Source organism: Populus alba, chromosome 18 (genome assembly GCF_005239225.2).
Source record: "Populus alba chromosome 18, ASM523922v2, whole genome shotgun sequence".
NCBI lineage: Eukaryota > Viridiplantae > Streptophyta > Magnoliopsida > Malpighiales > Salicaceae > Populus > Populus alba.
Genome location: NC_133301.1, coordinates 12,621,570 through 12,640,442, shown reverse-complemented (window position 1 = coordinate 12,640,442; position 18,873 = coordinate 12,621,570). Strand labels below are relative to the sequence as shown.

The 18,873-nt window shown below is 34.4% G+C and overlaps 2 protein-coding genes and 1 long non-coding RNA gene across 6 annotated transcripts; 1 reads left to right on the top strand and 2 right to left on the bottom strand.

Annotated features, from left to right (window-relative positions):
- Nucleotides 1-828: 828 nt before the first annotated feature.
- On the top strand, nt 829-7,318 carry LOC118034361 (probable WRKY transcription factor 32). 2 transcript variants are annotated; one of them, XM_035039631.2, is made up of 5 exons: nt 829-1,277; nt 1,337-1,398; nt 2,450-3,153; nt 3,273-3,428; nt 6,686-7,318. In XM_035039631.2, the coding sequence occupies exons 1-5, from the start codon at nt 977-979 to the stop codon at nt 7,047-7,049; spliced, it is 1,587 nt and encodes a 528-aa protein (XP_034895522.1). In that variant the 5' UTR covers nt 829-976; the 3' UTR covers nt 7,050-7,318. The 2 variants fall into 2 exon arrangements, with proteins under 2 accessions (XP_034895522.1, XP_034895523.1); XM_035039632.2 differs by having other exon boundaries at nt 834-1,277; nt 1,349-1,398.
- LOC140955000 (uncharacterized) lies at nt 1,039-5,318 on the bottom strand. The gene is made up of 2 exons (XR_012168714.1): nt 5,059-5,318; nt 1,039-5,027 (listed from the first exon to the last, which is right to left on the bottom strand). It is a non-coding gene; the product is annotated as an uncharacterized lncRNA (long non-coding RNA).
- Nucleotides 7,319-8,281: 963 nt separating the features above from the next.
- Nucleotides 8,282-13,484, bottom strand: LOC118034362 (uncharacterized). 3 transcript variants are annotated; one of them, XR_012168713.1, is made up of 6 exons: nt 12,114-13,484; nt 10,614-10,671; nt 10,419-10,502; nt 10,123-10,264; nt 8,953-9,387; nt 8,282-8,656 (listed from the first exon to the last, which is right to left on the bottom strand). XR_012168713.1 is itself a non-coding variant. In XM_035039634.2 (6 exons), the coding sequence occupies exons 2-6, from the start codon at nt 12,607-12,609 to the stop codon at nt 9,025-9,027; spliced, it is 1,143 nt and encodes a 380-aa protein (XP_034895525.1). In that variant the 5' UTR covers nt 12,610-12,931; nt 13,235-13,484; the 3' UTR covers nt 8,798-9,024. The 3 variants fall into 3 exon arrangements, 2 of the variants coding, with proteins under 2 accessions (XP_034895525.1, XP_034895524.1); XM_035039634.2 differs by lacking the exon at nt 8,282-8,656 and having other exon boundaries at nt 8,798-9,387; nt 12,114-12,931; nt 13,235-13,484; XM_035039633.2 differs by lacking the exon at nt 8,282-8,656 and having other exon boundaries at nt 8,798-9,387.
- Nucleotides 13,485-18,873: the final 5,389 nt, after the last annotated feature.

Sequence of the window (18,873 nt, the reverse complement as noted above, 5' to 3'; positions counted from 1 at the left end):
TTAGCTCATTGCTTTCATATTTATTATCCAGGTCATAAATTTAATATGCTAATCCTATTTTTTTATTTCACTTCTTAAAATTCTTTTAGGACTCAATCCTTTATCAATATGTTATTTCATATTTAAGTTGGAACTAAGCTAAGGTTAAAACAGTAGCGGAGTGATTTGTTTTAGTCACATCACCATTTGAACAGATTAATCAATTCACTCTTAAGCTGTTGAATAAGTTACACTATTTTTTTTTTTTTTTATTAACATGATGACTAAATTAATTTGATATATTGATAAAAAAAATTATCCTTATTTTATAATTATTTTAAAATCCGAGTATAATTGTGCTGTTTTGTAAAATATATTTTATTTCAAAATATATAAAATAATACTTTTTATTTTTTAAAAATTATTCTTGATATCAATACATTAAAATAATTCATTTTTTTATTTTTTTTAAATATTTTTAAAATATATATACTAATTTTTATTTATTTATTAACAAGATAACTATATTGATCTGATACACTGGTAAAAAAAATTTATCCTCGTTTTAAATATTTTACCACATGCAATAAAAAATATAATGCTCACAGATATTTTTTTAATGCAATAATTAACTTTTCATTTTGTCCGCAGAAAAGCACGGATAGTTGATCACTGTATAATATAGTAGTCAAAGAAGGGCATCAAGAGACGGCCGCATCAAGGGACGGCCGCCCGCCGTTAAGGGACCTGTCAAGTCATGATAAGCTAAACGAATGGAGAAATGAACGGCGTTGGTTAGTCACACTCGCTTACCAAAAAAACCACCTGAGTCAATTGTAGTCAAAGACACATATACCCTCGCGAGCAAAGCAAAGCAACGCCTTCACTCTCCATCTCTAAAACAATCCGATAAATCGGTTTCGGCTTTTAATTTCGGTACAACATAAAAAAAGAAAAGAGGCAGTTGGAACTGTTTCCGAACTTTACTCAGTTGGCCATGGCAGAGAGTGAGAGCTTTGAAGCTCTCGCAGTACAAAATAAGGAACATAAAAGAAAAGGAAATGAACAAAACGACGGTGACTTTGTAGGAAAAGAGGAATTAGAAGGCGATTATAATGAGGAAGAAGAGGAGGAGGAGGAGGAGGAGGAAGAGAAGGAGAGTCAACTCAGTGAGTTGCAGCAAATCGTACCGAGTCCGCAGAAGGAGGAGGAGGTAAGGGAGGAGCAAGTGGAAACCCTAACGGTGGTGCCGCTGTCTTCCACGGAGATACTACCGAAGGAGAATGATCAGTATTCAGGTAATTCTGTTTTACACACACACATAGTGTTTTTTTTTTTTTTTTTGTAATTTCTGTAGATGATCTTGCAGGTTTGAAAGGAAATTCAGCGGCAGAGACGCACGTGGAAGCTGAATACAAGGTTAGGAGCTCAAGCTTATTTATTTATTTTATTTTCTTGCTTAGCAATTTGTGACACCTCAATTATTTATTTATTTTTTCTAGTTGGTAAATGGAAGTTTTAGAGTATTGATGTGTGATTTGTTGTTGTTGGTGGTGGTGGTGGAAGTTTTTTGTTCTAGGGTTTATGGAGTTGATGAAGTGATTTTGAGTGGGGGTTTAGGTTCTCTGAGTGGAAGTTATTGCTGTTACTGAAAGCTTAACATAGATAATTTGAGTATAACTCTTTAAGTTTACATGCCACTGATTGAAAGTTTCATTTTCGGGTCTTGTGGTTGTTTGTTTCAGAAACGAAAGGGGGGACACTTTGTTAGTTGGTAAATTCTGTGAAAAACAATCCACTTCCCTGCAGTTAGAAAAAGAAAGAAGAAGAAGAAAAGGGGGAGAGCCATTAACTTATAAAGTGCTGCTTTAAGGGTGGAATTGTGGATCTAATTAACCCAAAAAATATGAGTGCTGTCCATTGGTTTTAGATTTATTAGTCTAACTTTTGGAAACACCGTAAAAATGGTTCGAAATTGGGATAGGGCAAGCAGAACCAGAAAAACTAGAGCATTGAGATGGAGGATAAAGGGGGCAAGTCAACTGCATGGGAAGTTGAATTTAAGCAAATGGTCAGACTGCAATGTGGAGGCAATGAAGTGTTCATAAATGTACGAAGAGACTTTGTTAAACCTTGACTGACTTGCTTTTGCAAAGGTGACTTAATAGCTGTTTGGTGTCTTATGCTGCTTGTAACTCTTTGCATTGGGTAGTGAATATTGTCCAAGAAAGAAGAAAAAATGATTGTCCCTTTGTTGAAAATTCTCTCTGGAATAAAAGTGTGGAACCTGGCTCACAGTAAGTCAATGGGTGCACTTTATGCCTTTCCAATAAAGCACTGGATGTATGCTCTTGTAAATTTCCCAAAAGTGAGAACATTAGACCATTTTCGTAAACTTTTAGCTGCATGGTACAATGTTTGTCAAATGAACAATTTTTTTAATTGTGCATTTTTTTTTCATTTTTCATAGGAGCAAGTAGGGTTGTCGCACCAGGAAGTTTTGGGAAGTGTAGTAGACAAGAGTTCTGGAGCCCAGACCCAAAATCAGCTTCAGCCTTCTGTATGTCCAACTTCCTTGTCAGAACTGTCACCAACTTCTGTTACACAACCTATATCGTCTGCTCCAAGTCCAACTCCTCCAGTAAAAAAATTGTCTCCCCCGGAGGTTAAGAATGCATATATATCAGAAGCAGGGGACCAAAGTTCTGCTGAGCTCAAGGCTCTCTATGTTCCTGTAGCGAAGACATCTATTCCAGATGGATACAACTGGCGTAAATATGGTCAGAAGCAAGTGAAGAGTCCTAGAGGTTCTCGAAGTTACTACAAGTGCACTTATTTTGACTGTTGTGCTAAAAAGATTGAATGTTCTGATCACTCAGGCCATGTGATTGAGATTGTTAATAAAGGAATGCACAGTCATGATCCACCTCGGAAGAATAGAAGCACAAGGAAAAGCAGGACTGGATTATCTGTGGGGCCTATTTTGCAGACCACTGTAACTGAGCATACCGTCAGAATGCTCAAAGACTCAGAACCTGCCACATTGTCAATTGAACTTGTACCAGAAACATCCGCAATATCCGAAAGAAAACGACAGAGTTCAAGCAGCTCAGATGAGAACAAGGAAACTCAAATAAAAGAGGAGAATATCAGTGAACCTGAGCCAAAACGAAGGCAATCTTTTCTGTGAATTTGGTTTCCTCAAACTTTAATTCTAAGTGATGTTAGCACTTTTTGTTATTCTTCTGTAAAGTCAGTGTTGGAGATAATGCTTTTTGCTCATTTCTGACCAGATTGAAGGGAAACTTAGAATGCTCGAAAGCTGTCCTTAAACCTGGAAAAAAACCTAAATTCATCGTTCATGCAGCAGGTGATGTGGGGATCTCAGGTGATGGATATAGATGGCGGAAGTATGGACAGAAGATGGTGAAGGGAAATCCTCATCCCAGGTTCGGTTTTTATTTCTTGAATTTTCCATGTATGTTTGACAATTTTGACTTTATAAATCAATAACATGTTATCTTATGACTATGCTATGTAAAATCCAGTGTGATCTTGCATTGTAAAGTTTTAGTTTGTTATCTTTTTTTTTTTTTTTTTTGTAGCGCCTATGTTACTAGGTGCTCAGTTGGTTTTTATTTCTTGAATTTTCCATGTATGTTTGACAATTTTGACTTAATAAATCAATAACATGTTATCTTGTGACAATGCTATGTAAAATCCAGTGTGATCTTGCATTGTAAAGTTTTAGTTTGTTATCTTTTTTTTTCTTTTTTTTTTGTAGTGCCTATGTTACTAGGTGCTCAGTAGGTTTGATGATGTGTGGTTGAAACCTTATAATATCACCATGTTTTTGTTCATAGCTATCAGACATTTTCTTGGCCAACAAGTAGCCAATTTCAGATGACATATATTTTGAGTTGCATTTAAATTTGGTAGATGTGAAATTATTTTCCAACCTATAAATACTGAAGCACTAGTGGCATACAGGATGTTTCTCATAAACTCATGTCCTCTAGATCAGTATTTGTGGTAGTATATTCCTTGTAACATGACTGGTGCACTTACAATACGAAAAACCAAATGAAGATGCTAAGGTGTTTCCCACAATTATTTCAATAGGGCTGTCAAGAACGAATTTGGGACTTGTGCTATATTCAGCATCTCCGTCCCCTTGACGGCTTGATTGTATGATTGATATGCAGTGACAGTGCAGCGACTGCCTTTGGTGATTCTTTTGCTTCTTCCTCTTTTTTTTCCTTTTCTTTTCTTATTGGGGTAGGAGGAACGGGCACAAGGGGGGCCTGAAGTTCACTCTTGAGGATTAAGAAGTAGTGTTTGAGGTCCCTTTCTAGATTATCTGCAGAGTAAAGGGCAGTGGAGTTGTATTATGAGCCACTTTCAGATGCTAAATTTCGAGGTGAACCTGCCTGATTTTTTTTCAGGAGCTTTAAAAGTAAGGGGCTGTTTGACAAGATAGTTTCAAGGCTTAAAAATGTGATTTTTGAAGGTCTCATGCTTTGTGTGAACAACTGTTCTTCTAAGTGTTCAGATTGTGGATATAAAGTGAGGCAGATTCTCATGAGCACTGCTGTGATGGTGACTTGGTTCATCATCTTGGATGCTGTCCTATTGATAAGTTATAGGAGTTCTGACAGCTTGTGTTCCCTTTTTGTTGGGGAGAGATGTGTTGGTTGCTAAGATCTGTTTTTTATAGCTGCCATGGAAGCTTCAGATGGGTTCAAATATTATCTAAAGTAGGTAAAGGAATAACTGAACCCTTGATGTTTTAAGGGATGGAGTTGACTAATTCATATTCATGTACGTACTTTTGCACCTTGTGTTGTTCCATTTTCTGCAGCCATGTCGCTGTTTTCATATCTTCAAGTGCATTCATACTTGGGGAGGGGGGGGGGGTTTGGAATGTCTTCCGTTCTTTATGCACAATAGTGCTATTGGACATGGCTCAAGCTAGGCATGATCTTTGTTGGTTAATACTGTTTTGACCCACTCATTTTCTGTATGCCGTTGTCATAGGTTGTATTGTCCTAGCTTATTCTAAAGTTTGAAAGTCCAAACACATCTTCAACCCTTGCTTGAATTACAAATTTAATGCCCTTAAAACTTGATGGTTGCCCTGATTCCTCGTCTAATCCAATTGGAGAGCACTCTTCATGGTAAAGCTCATTAGAGGCCTCAAAACCCATCCAAAACTCCCAGTTAAAAACTGAAACATGTAACTCAACTTGAATCAAGTAAGCCTCAATTCTAACCGGTTCATGGCACCTCTAATCCTGAAAAACGAAATGATACCTGGAAACCAAGAAGGAAAAGGGACACGCTTGAAAGTTGCTGAAAACATTGTCTCTTATAGGATTATGCCCCTTTTTATGTTCTCATGGCATGCCTCCTTATATGCCAATTAAAGAGCAAGCCTCAAATATAACTAGTTCACTACCAACACCCTGCAAGGATTTCCAGTTCCCCGTCATTTAGGGATTATGAGCAGTGAATACAGCATCATTTCATTTTAAGATGTCAAGAAGGTGGTTTTCTGGTGTTCAGATAGGTAAAATACAGCGACCTGTTGGCTTTAAGTTTTGGACTGCTATGTTCAAGTTACAAGTTGCTTCCTTAGTTTGACCTTTTTCATAATGCTTCTCATGGCTTTAAATGGGTAATTATGATGTGAATTTTCATTTCTTTAAATCAAGAGAGATATTTTTTAATTCATGGCTAGTTGGGACTCAGGCATTCCTCTCTTATTCTCGGCATTTGTTCCTTCTACAAAGGGCAAGATGATCTTCCTTAGTTCTCCCCTTGTTTTTTTCATTTGATACATTGTAATTTTTTATAGCTTGGATGTATTTCGGCCCACTCAATCCCTTCTTCACAAGATCATAGCATCTTTAGCCTGCTCAAATAAAAACTCTATAAGAACCTTAGGTTTTTGGTCAACAATTGTGGTCTCAGCTATCTTTTTATGTAAATGTTAGAGGCACTTCCACTCGAACTTTTCCAAGAATCCAAGTTCAGAAACTTAGAAGGTACTTATTTTTAATATAAAATAGATGGTTTTTCATATTTGGAAGAATAAAAAAAATTATGTACCTATTCTGGTAACTGATATCATTTCAGGGCTATAGTTTTTTTCTGTGAGAAAATATAATCACTAATCTTGCATGTTACCTTGAGTTGGTTTATCAATTAATAACAAGTCCAAGACTTCTATACTCACTGGGATTGTAATTAACTCTTAACCCTGCAACTGCATATCCTGCAATGCATGCCATGTGAGTGTCTTGTAAAGCAGGCATCCGCCGGGTCCTGTGCTCATTTCCTCCAGATTATGACTTGTTGTGCTTCTTGATGTACTTTTGAGTTAGCTTCCTGAATACCACGTAGCTGCATGCGCTTTACAACATCGTTTTTGCATGCACATATCCATCCTGCTGTATTTAAAGGATTCTTTAGAGTAGGTGTTTTAGAGACTGATCAAGAATTTTTATCGTGTTAGAATATTCACAGATGTGACTCAATGGAATCTCAACCTCATTGAACTGAGGGAGTAACTTCCAGGATAATAACCAGTTCAAAAGCTTTACATTATGCGTTTCCTTCATTAATCTGAGTTATAAGTTCCAGATATAAACTGGTTCATGCATCAAATCTTACTTGTGATCTATTGCTTGAATGAATTTTACAGGAACTATTATAGATGCACTTCAGCCGGATGTCCTGTCCGAAAGCACATTGAAACAGCAGTGGATAACACAAATGCTGTCATTATAACATATAAGGGAGTACATGACCATGACATGCCTGTACCGAAGAAGCGACATGGCCCACCAAGTGCTCCACTTGTTGCTGCAGCTGCTCCTGCTTCCATGAGCAACTTGCCAATTAAGAAAGCCGATGCATTGCAAGGCCAAGTTACTTCAACCCAGTGGTCGGTTGGAAAGGAAGGCGAATTAACTGGTGAAACCCTTGATCTCGGGGGTGAGAAGGAGAAGGCAATAGAATCAGCTCGGACCCTTCTGAGCATTGGATTTGAAATCAAACCTTGCTGAAAATTTGAAAAGCCGGAGAGGCCCCTTTCTGTCTAGGGTACAGTATAAAGATTACCAGGGGATGGCCGTCATTTTATGAAAATCATGTAGCTCTCAAAATACATTATCAGGTTTGAGGATGTCTTCTTTTTTTGTATCTATTCCCCCCCCCCCTTAACTTACCATATTCCTGCAGTCATTCAGTAAGAGTTGTATATTTGGTATTGTACACCCTCCCAGCTCAGTTTGGAACAGGCTAATAGTAGTGCATAACAGAGAGTTGGCTGGCATCCATTTTTCCTTGTCTTGATTTGGGACCCATTTCAATATCTCCATTTCTGGAGCAGCTTTCTCACTTTCCTGCCGTGGATCTCAGACTATTAAGAGAGGTAGGTGGCAGCTTTAAAGGTGCCGATTTGTTGAGTGATCAATCTGCTAGTTATTTATGGCATCGTCAAGCACCCTGAGAACCAAAGCTTTTGCTGGGGTTCTAGCCCTAGAGGTAGACATGGTAGATGTGCCAATTTTAAGAGGTAATTGAGGAGCCAAGCATTGCATTGAAGGTTGCTGCAAAGGGGCGCCACACATCCATCCTTGATGAAATGGTTGCCACCGCTGACCAGTTAATGTCCACGTCCAGCTGTATTATTTTGATTCGCTCGTTGTGGTGGCTGCATCCCTTGGGATTTGGATTTTGCGTTGATTTTGTCAATTTCCCCCCTGTCAAGATCAATGTTCATTTGGGCTGCTTCGGCTCGGTTCATAAAATCATGAGGCCCAACCAATTCCGTGTTAAATTTGCGAACTTCTAATAAACTGCATTTGTATTGCTCCCCGGAGGGTAAAGGTTACTTCAGAAATGGTAAGGTGACTCTAAAGTTGTGTTTGGTTTGTGATTGTTTGGTATTGTGGTAGTAATTGTTTTTATTTAGAAATGTATTAAAAGAATTTTATATTATTTTTTAAAATTTATTTTTCATATTAGCATATTAAAATATTTGAAAAATGTTAAAATAATTTTAATTTTTTTCAAAAATATTTTTGAAATAAAAATACAAACAAAATTAATTTTATGAAGAAGGAAGTATAAAGGATATTTTGCGGGTGTGAAAATTATATATAATGATAGGCTCAACACATTTTAAAACAAATATAAATTTTTTAAACATATATAGGAGTGGAAAACTTCAAAGATTTCCGAGACTAGGCCTCCACGTCCAACAATTATAGTCTTAGTTTCTCCCCCGGACTGCTAGGATCATATAAATTAGATCCAGGCATCTACGAGATTATGCTTTTATTTTTTATCCGACAACAATGAAAAAAAAAAAAAAGCAATTTTCAAATCTTGTTTATGTACAAGCTAAATATCTTTTTTTAATTATTATTTTACATGCAATTTTTTTTTTTAATCATAACCACAAGATAAATCACACAGATTTCCGAGCCCGTGTATCCATCAGTCATCACTTAATTTACTTTAAACATGAAACAGGTGTAACCTACAAACATGTCTTGTCCTAAGGGGACATCAAATAGTATGCCCTTAAATGCCACCATTTCGAGTCGAACTGGACTGAATGGTTGAAAGTTTTTGAGCTGTCGAGCACCTGCTGAGGCTGTCCACCCTATGCATGCAAGATCATAAGCATGATTCAGTGGGTGCAAATGTATGATACTGATAAATGGTAAATTCTGCTTCCTGATGTCCATGCTGGGATCAAGTGATGATATTCTAATTACTGGCTATTTTTACTGTACAAAAAATCAACATTAATTTTTTATGGCTTCACTCGAACAGGTCCCATCTACAGCACAATCATCAGTTGATTCAATTCGTTTTTAGTAATCTACAATCTAAGAATCCGTAGCATGCATAAGAATTCATTAAGATTTATACAAAAAAAGACATCTCCACAGCTACCTGACGAGCAGCTGAGAATCAGTCACTAGGGCAAACTAGTCACTGAACCTGGAGCTCCATGTGCCGCCAGTGTCATTCTGAGGAGAAACTCAATTCATCAATAGCTATGGATATTTTCGATTCCATGACGTCGTTGGTTTTTATGTCTTCAGACTTGATGCCATTTTCTCCCTTCCCTTCTGCAGCGTCTATACACTCCTGGAATCTGAAGCAACTAATGAGATGATCATTTGTTATCCCTGCCACCTGCATGAATGAGTAGATGACAGTGGGCCCCACGCTGCGGAATCCCCTTCTTACAAGGTCCTTGCTAATTGCATCTGCTTTGGGAGTTTTCACGGGAACCTGTCGAGGATACCGGAATCTGCTAACTATAGGCTTGTAGTTCACAAAGCTCCAAATATACTTGTCAAATGACCCAAACTCATCAATGACCTGGCATCAACAAAACCTGTAAAAAGTTAGCTGCAAATGATAATCATAGCAAATATATGAAGTACGCAATCACAACTGACTTCAGTAACAAAGTTAAGTGGTTAATGACTGGAAGTCGCAGTCAGATAAATAAATTGTGAGTCACCGACCAGGCAAGCTGGCATCTTGAAGAAAACGAATAATTAGGTTGAATGAGCAACTCTCGAGGTAAGTTAAAGATACTAAAGTCAAGCTGTGTGGTTTTAAACTTGTAATATTATAGTTTGTCCTGTAAGCTTACCAAAGTCAAGCTGTATGGTTGTAATATTATAATTTGTCCAATAAGATTCATAAAAATTGCAGGGGAAATCATGACCACCACTCAACTACTTTTCACCAAACCAAACTGGTCAAATGATCATTAAGCTCACGTTGTGTGCCATTTGAATAATTTCACAAACAAGAGATCATGAGTGGTCCCCAATACGAATGCACTGATCCAATTAAGGTAACCAGCACTACGACATTGAAGCATAAACAAACCCAACTTGATGAAGAAAATGATGAGTTCTCCGAAAGCTATTTTGACACTTGGCTAAACTGAGGGTAACATAAAAAACGAGAATAAATTGGATTTACTTAGATAGCCAGTCTGATCTTTCAATCTTCCACGGATAAGAAAAATTCAGTGCCCTATGCAAGAGAATTTTCTGCTGCTCAGAATAAAATAAGAGCTTAAAAAAAGCGAGAATCTACCTTAGATATTTGGCGTGCATTCTCAAGGATAGCACGGAGCTTAAGTTCTGATAATAGGGAGGTTGCAGTGCTTCCAGGTGCAATAATCTTCTTCTCGTTAAATTTTGAGACTGCAATTGGATCAAAATCTGCAAAAACTTCCCTGCAAATGAAACTTGTTTATAAACTCCATCTATCAATACAATTACTGCAAGGAGGAAGAGACTGCGAATGAAAGGACAGATGATGCAGTGATCAGAGTTTATTAATGAGCATGTTAGCGGCTGAAAATAATGTAAGTTGAATAGGCAAAGTACCTAAAAATGTGCCTTTTGCTTAGAATAGCAGGCCAGGTAAGTTCAGCCAAAGCACCTGAAAGGACAAGAAGCTCAAACAACTTCCTGCATGAAGATAAAAGTATCAAGCAAATAGCCGTTAAAACAGATCATCATACTAGGAATGACAGATCTTTTAACAAGTAGACAGATGCAAACAATATTGCAATTACATACCTGTCATCATGTATTGGGACTCCCCATTCTTCATCATGGAAAGTGGCGTAACATGGATCTGGTTTCAATTTCAAAACGGATCAGCAATAAAATCCAAAATAAGCATAGCTAAAGCATGTGGACAATGCTATTTAGCAAATCGACATGCTTAAGTAACACATGACACAACAATTCCTAAGTGACATTCATATACTTCGATTGCTACCTAAATCAAACATGAAAATGAATCCAATCAATATTGACAAAAAGCATGTGCACATTGTCTTTTTTTCTTTTTTTTTGCAATGATGATACAAGAAGGTAATCAGACTTGCATATTCCTTTCTAACACCGACATAAATAAAAACATGGGAGGAGGAGTATTATACAACAGATGATACCTGCATCAAACATGAAATTGAATCCAATCAATATTGATAAAAGCATGTGCACATTGCCTTTCATTTTTTTTTTATTTTTTTTGCAATGATGATACAAGAAGGTAGTTTCAATTTAACAGACTTGTGAATTCCTTTCTAACACTAACAAAATAAAAACATGGGAGGAGGCGTATCATACAACAGAGAGGAAAAGAGAACAAAAAACCGCATAATTTTGTTATTTAAACAACATATTTACTCTCAAAACACAAAACTTAAAGTGCAAACATACAGTTAGGAATCCATGATTTGTCGACTTCCCAAAATCAGAAGAACTATATGCTCCACTTCATCTAATATTAAATAGTTCGTATTGAAAGGCAAAAGCTTGCAAATCTAAAGTGAACGATCCAAGTCAATGCACCAGAAAGAAGGAAAGTAAAAATGACTAGCTATGGGCCCTATAACTACATCAAAATCTTAAAATCTACAACAGAGAGCACTTTGCAAGCTATACAAAGTACTAGTAGCATCAAAATTATATTTGTTTTATTAACTCAGCAGTTGTTTTAGAACAATCCAAGAATGAACCAAGCCCAGTTTCAGCTGTTTTAGCTCAGTTCTTCAAGAATAACAATTCAGCCTCCAGTAGATAAAATGAGTTTCAACTGGGTAACTGAACCAGCTTTAATGAGGTCAATTCCAGGTAGAAATCTTGGGTACCTGAAAGTCTGGACCAACTTTCAGAAGCAACAATTGAGTAGAGCAGCGGGAAGCAGGGCTGCATTATTTATTCAATCATAACCATCTCATCTCATCTACAAGCCTCGCCTTGCAATGTAACTCTATATATGTATTAGAAAAAAGCACTTCCAAAATAACCTTCATTTTTGTGCTGGGAACTTTGAAGGCATGTAACACAGCACATACTTTAAAAATAAACTACCCAACCTATACCACATTCATAGGATTAAGCTTAAATGAATTCTCTGTTAGATTTTCTATACGGTTCAGAAACACAAACTAATAACAGTTAGTATATACAGGTTGCGAGGCTCAACTTATAATTAGTGGCAGTATTCAAATGTTTCTTCATGAAAATAAAAATAAAAAATCTTAAATCTAAGATGCGAAAACATACCCGTATTTGGTGTCACCCAGGCACAACTTTTCTTGGACTGTGAATCATTAGGAGATGGTGGAGATTCTAAACCCCCTTCAGAAACAAAACTTCTTGGCCTTGAAACATACTGCTTCCTTCTAGTCCCTGCACTATTTGACCGAGTCAACCTCCCAGTAGATGCTCGGCTATGAAATGAATCAGTGGAGGCATCAGATGAGCAAGAAGCATTTAGCGACAAATTGGAATGCAATAACAGCTCATGGCGGCGAAGCACTGAAGAAATATTGAGAGAATGTGATTTAGGGGATAAAGTACCGACAGCGGGCACTGTAAGGGCTTTCTTCTCTTCCCCTAATTTAACCTCCTCCGGTGATTTCTCAACTTTCCTCGATTGTTTTGAAGCAGGTTTCCGCGCACTCAATGGTCCTGCCTTATTATTTCCAGTAGGTCCTAACACAGACCTGGCCTCAGAGTCAGCCACATTCATTGACGTCACTCTTGAAGCTCCAGACATTGTTCCAGACACCTTTAATTTAACACAGTTTTCCAAGAGATCTTCACCTTGTTCCCTCAAAGCCACCCAAATTTCCAAATTTACCAAGCTCCCTCAAATCCTCCTTAAATTCAACAAAATCACCCAGAACCCACCAAGAGAATTCACCGAGTCCCCCATTCAGCCAAACAACTGAAGCTCAAACCAGCACAAAACGCTTAAATATCACAACCCACTTCAGTTCTCCACTTCTAGTACCCACATTCACCAACCAAAACTTGAAGCTTCCAAAAAGATCATACTTTTTTTAGCAAATTTATACTTCAACCACCACTAGGGTTCACTGAACCTCGCATAAAAACACAAAAAAACCCTTAAACTTTTTCCCTCAAATCAGCCCAAAAAACTTCCTTTTAAAAACAACCAACTTCAAAACACACCAAAATAGCTTCAACTACTCACCAAAGACAGGGTTTGTATACACTACCAAAAAAAAAAAAAAAACCCAAAAAACTACAAAAGGCCCTCCATTGTATATTCAAAACGAGCCTCGAAGCATGAAGATTCCATTCTGCATTGTTAAAAACGAGATGGGGAGAGAGAAACAGAGAGAGAGAGAGAGAGAGAGAGAGAAATCTGCTGTTACCTCCTAAGAAAAGGTGGGTTTTTAAACTGTGTCGTTTCAGTCACCCCCCCACCACATGGTAAATAAGGCTGACACATTCCTCTACAACGCTCGAGATTTTCTTTTCTTTTGTTTTTTCTCGAGAAAATGAAAGGGAAGGTTTCTGAGAAAATGTGAAGTATTACTACTGTAAGCGAATTGAAGTTTCTCTCACTGGAGATTTTTAGAGAGAGAAGGAAAGAGCAAATGAGTGAAAGAGAGAGTAAAGATTGGGGTTTCTTATTAGTTTTGTGAGGGAAGGAGGAATGTTGACCGGGACAGTCGGTTCAGCCCAGTAGTTTTTGGTATTATGTTTTAAAAATATTTTTAAAAAAAAATTAAAAAAATTATTTATTTTTTTAAATTAATATTTTTTAATATTTTCATATTATTTTAAAAAATAAAAAATATTTTATTTTATTTTTTTAAAAAAAAAAAAACAACACTGAGCTGTATTTTACTTGCAGTAATGGGTTATTATCTTGTGTTTGTTTTTGTCTCATAAAAGTTTAACAAAAGATAATAAATAATTAAAAAGAAATGGGTTTAAAAAATTGTAATCTATCATTTTTTTTTTTAATTCTTGAAATCACAATATTGCAAACAATTAATGGTCAAGATTTCCAAAAAAAATCAATTTTTCATTAATTTTTATATACATTATCTGTATTTGAATATTTGAATTCATAACAAACACTCTTAAATATTCCTTAACAGTCATTTAATATTTTCATATTAATTAAACTTCTCATTTCTCAGTAATTTTATATTATAAAATCTATTACAAGCACTTAAAAATTTTATTATATAACCTTCTATAATTTGTTTTTTTTTATTTTATCTTTGCAATTTGAAAAGTTATACTCTACATTTTTGGTTAAACAGCTAAAATTTTAAATTGTACGAAATTATGTTATTATTTTTATATATAACATATTAAAAACCAAAAGAAAAAAATTATATGCATTCTTTCTCTCTCCATGACACTTCCTGTCCATAAAAGTGAAAAAAAATCATGAATTGAAAAGCATTGTTTAACCATGCTTTTTATTGGTATGTAAAGCATGTTTAAACAATATTCAAATAATCCATTATTTTAGTCTTTATTTCATGTTCCATAGTGCCCTTCTCAGCGCCACCGTACAAATCATGATTACTCAAATTTGTAGTTATCTCCGATGAGCTAAATGTTGAAGACTCTAAAATACAAAGACTGAAGATATGAAAAAAGTCCTAATCCACAGTAAATTTTCGACCAGTTTGTTTATAGAGAGACTGTGTGCGAGGCAGTTGAAGAGAAAGAGAGAGGGGCTGCTTCTGTCAGGCGTGGACTTGGTTGTTTTTGTATTTTAAAAATGTTTTTTTAAAAAAAATATTTTTTTTATTAATTTTTAATTAATATATTTTTATTGTTTTTTTATGTGTTGATGCAAAAATAATTTTTAAAAAAATAAAAAAATATCATTAACATATATTTCGATACAAAAATTATTTGAAAAGTAACAATAATTACACTGTCAAACAATCGTGTGTTTGGTTAGAGGTATAGAGGAGGTTGATTTTTTTAAAAGATATAATATTTTTAAAATATAAATTATATCTCATAAAAATAAAAAATATTTGTTTATGTGTATCCTATTAAAAAAAAAAAACGAAACACCCTTTAAGTTTTATTTCACAACTTGTTGTGATTTAGATTTTCTACTTAGAATTTAATATTTTAGGATGTCATGTTTTAAAAATATAATAAGCAAAAATTATACTATTTTGCTCATTATTTTTGAAATTATATTATTTTTATAATTTTTTAATTTAATAGTATTAATTTTTTTTCTTATAAAAAATTACCAATTCTCTCTCTATTTTTATTAAAATCCAGTTCAGTCTAGATCTCAAGTTACCCAGATCACTCAAGAAATGGATTGAACCGTCAAATCAGGCCGGGTTTCAATAATGCAAAAAAGATATCTGGATGATCTTCTGGGTTATTGGCCAACAAATCAATAGACGTAACAATGTTTCATCATGGTTCTTGCCTTGCCGAACTTTTATAAAGATGGCGGTACAATGATCAGGCAGCTGGGGAGGTCCCTTTCTGTCCATTACCAACTACCCAAAAGCAAACAGCTTCAACATTCCTTTCACTGATCCAAGAAAAAGCATTACTAATACTAGGAGAGCTATGTCTCCTCTAATGTCCCGTCACCGCAACTTTCTAGCAGGTTGATTTTGTCATCTTCTTCACCGGAAAAAGTTGCGAGGTGATCTGTTCAAACTCCAGAGAGTAAAAGCCAAAAGAGAGTCAAGCATGCCGAGCTAGGGAGCTTTTAGACTCGAAGCTGATCAATGATTTCCTTATTCATGCGAGACTTCAACAGGATTCACTGTGCGGTACTTAGTATATTTTAGCAATCAAGAGAGGAACAAGTTCGGGTTAATTCTTGGCAAGCAATTTAGATCTGGCTCGGAAAAGATTCTGGGAAATCCACAGGAAAAGACTGGACTTGAGAATTTTACCCAGGCCACTGTAGAAACCACCTGCCTGATGCATGGCAGATGCTGCAAGATCAATCAATCTCCTGTCTACTCTGCTGTTCACACCTGGTTAACGTTAAATTCAGTGCTACAGCGAAGGAGGTAAAAGAGAGGAAGAACAGTGAAGGGAAAGAGGAAAGGCGACATCTGTTTCGGAGGTTGCTACGACATCTGGGTTTCAATTTAATAATCTATTTATTTCATAGCATTTGGAATACAAGTTTTTTTTTTTTTTTACTGATATGAAAAAGCTGATATAAGTAAATATTTTTTATAATTTAGATATTTATAAAATAGATATTTCTTAAAATATATATCATTTATTAACAACGTCATTTATTTTTAAAAAATACCTTTTGTTTTTAAAAAAATCATCTTAAATTAAATTAAATTTTATGTATTTTGTATCGTTTTAATATACCGATCTCAAAAATAATTTTTAAAAAATAAAATAATATTATTTTAATATATTTCAGCACAAAAAACATTTTAAAAAATAATCGCAATCATACTATTATATTAAAATAAAAAACAGAATCTTTGTACTATTTTTTCTTAATTTTTGTCTACGCAAGGAGTAACTTGCAATTGGGAAGAGAACCCGTAAATGGATGGACTATATCGAAGAAAAAACCAAACCATGAAGTAAAGTCTGAAGATATATTAATAGCATTAATCAGCGAGGCATGTTAGCTCAGAGGCAGGAGCTCTATCACATCAAATAAAAAATAAAAGGATAGCGAGCCCTCGTCGAAGAAGAATTGAAAAGGCAAGAAAGATAGAAGAACTCTCCTTCTTACACTCCACCCTGGCATTAATATCTGTCATATGCAATCCATTATGGCAGAGGGAACCACCTTGCCAACTCTAACTCTTACCTCACCCGTTTATTTTTTATTAAATTTAATTATTTTTTATTTAAATTTAATTTTTTAATATTTTTGAATTATTTTCATCTCAAAAGTAAATTTTAAAAAATAAAATTAAAAAATTATTTTAATATATTTAAAAAAAAAACATTTTAAAAAGCCATTTTTATTATAATCTCACATATCTTTTTTTTTGTTTACATGGTTGTTCAGGTCAACTTAAACGTACTTCGACGAGTCCATGGATTTTAAAGTTAACGATCATGTAAGTCTCTAGTGACCATCAAATTAGCAATCCATAAAACTTAAACTTGAAATTATTGAAAAAACAAAATCTTTAATTCTAAATTTTTACTTTTAAATAATTAGCTTGAGATTTTCTAGTTGTAGCGCAACTTTTGAAACTTCAAGTTTTCAATAGGTTGCGTTATGCTACTCACCTTATAACAACATATTAAAAATTTGATAGGGTAATTTTTAAAGTCTGTTTAGTATTGAATTGTGTCCTTTTTTTATATAAAAAAAAAGTTTATTTTACAATAATTTTTTTTAGCAATCTTTTTCTCGCAATGCGCTAATTTTTTTTTTTTTTTGAAGAAATAAAAATTGCTTATACTCGTATAACAGATAATGGAAACACAACGATATATCCCTATCAAATAAAGGGGCCTTGCCTTCAAAGTCAAACAGGAAATCATAGTGATAAAGAGAGACCCATCAAGCATGGAGGAGGAGGAGGGCGTCTATAATGATGAAAATCTGTCCTTTTTATTTATTTATTTATTTTTGCGGAAAATGAAAGAATTCAATAACCAAAAGTATATATATGTCAGGAAATATCCTATGCGCAAAATACATGTAACGTTTCCGTTTATTCTCATCGTTTCCATGCCAGATAAAACCATTATCATGTCGGTGTGTGTATATATGAAATAATTTTTTATTAATTTTATATATTTTTAAATAATTTTTTTTAAAAAAAAGAATGATGCACCGGCATGCCCCATGAATGAATTTGTGCCTTCAAAATCCAAATGCCAAGGTGGAGCTCACCCTCTCTCTCTTTCGTCCCCGGCATGCTCCATGACAAGAACCAACAGACAACACATATAACAAGAAAAAAGGAAAAAAAACAAAACATTTCCCTTGAGAGATGTAGGTAAATTATTTAGGTTTTATATTTGTTTTATAGAAGTATCAATTTAAATTTTATAAATCTTTAAATCACTAAAGGACTTGCATTATTGATAGTGGGGTCTGTGAAATTAGTCGGTGTACATGTAAACTGATCCGGATACCTACATTAATAATAATAATAAAAAAAAAACAGACAAAATGAAGAAAATTGAATTAGCAGCAAGGAGTTATTTAGAGATTCTTCAAAACAAGCTCAGGCCACAGAAATTGGTGAGTGCATCTTAACTGCTACCCCAATATTTGATTCTTGAAGTCTGAAGAAACAGTTTTTAATGCCGAAATGATAATGTAAACGATACTTTAATGACTCTGCATAAAAATAACTATGTTTTAATGCCTGCATTGGATATATACAGAACCGTGTTCCATAGGTTTGAACTCAACTCCCTATTTTAGTGGACGAAAATCTCAATCTTTGAAACACATTAGGGTGTTTAGAAATATAGTAATAATTATTTTTTATTTTTTAAAAATTATTTTTTATATTAGTATATTAAAATAATTTAAAAATATAAAAAATAAAATTTTAAAATATATTGTTTCATCCATGTTCTTAGATAAAATCAAAGAGCTGACATCAAAACCCCAAACCTAGTTTGATAATATGAGCTATTGAAGAAAATCAAGTGTGTTCAGAATGATTTGAAAAAAATTAAATTTTTTTATTAAATTAAATTTTTTTTTATGTTTTCAAATTATGTTTATATACCGATGTTAAAAATAAAAAAATAAAAAATATTATTTTAATGTGTTTTAAAATGAATAACACTTTGAAAAGTAATTACTAATATATCCTCAAACACAACATAGAAAGTAACTTTTAACCTTTTATCCATAAAAGTATCTCAAGCTAGTTCAAAAATATAATTTTTCATTAAATAAATAAAAATAAATAATATACTTTACTCTCATTTATAGTAAAAACAATTTTTTTTTCTTTTGATAATTTAGACAATATAACATTAGAAGCACACGAGTTTTTAGGCCTAACAAACTGCCCAGGAGAAGAAAAGGGCCTAA

What these genes read in the sequence shown, in the direction of transcription:
- LOC118034362 (XM_035039633.2), bottom strand. Translation starts at nt 12,609, where the DNA reads ATGTCTGGAGCTTCAAGAGTGACGTCAATGAATGTGGCTGACTCTGAG. An exon ending in AGCAAAAGGCACATTTTTAG is followed by an intron (nt 10,265 to 10,418) that starts GTACTTTGCCTA and finishes TTTCATTTGCAG; the next exon opens with GGAAGTTTTTGCAGATTTTG. An exon ending in ATGCACGCCAAATATCTAAG is followed by an intron (nt 9,388 to 10,122) that starts GTAGATTCTCGC and finishes TGTTGATGCCAG; the next exon opens with GTCATTGATGAGTTTGGGTC.
- LOC118034361 (XM_035039631.2), top strand. Translation starts at nt 977, where the DNA reads ATGGCAGAGAGTGAGAGCTTTGAAGCTCTCGCAGTACAAAATAAGGAA. An exon ending in GGAGAATGATCAGTATTCAG is followed by an intron (nt 1,278 to 1,336) that starts GTAATTCTGTTT and finishes TAATTTCTGTAG; the next exon opens with ATGATCTTGCAGGTTTGAAA. An exon ending in GAACCTGAGCCAAAACGAAG is followed by an intron (nt 3,154 to 3,272) that starts GCAATCTTTTCT and finishes ATTTCTGACCAG; the next exon opens with ATTGAAGGGAAACTTAGAAT.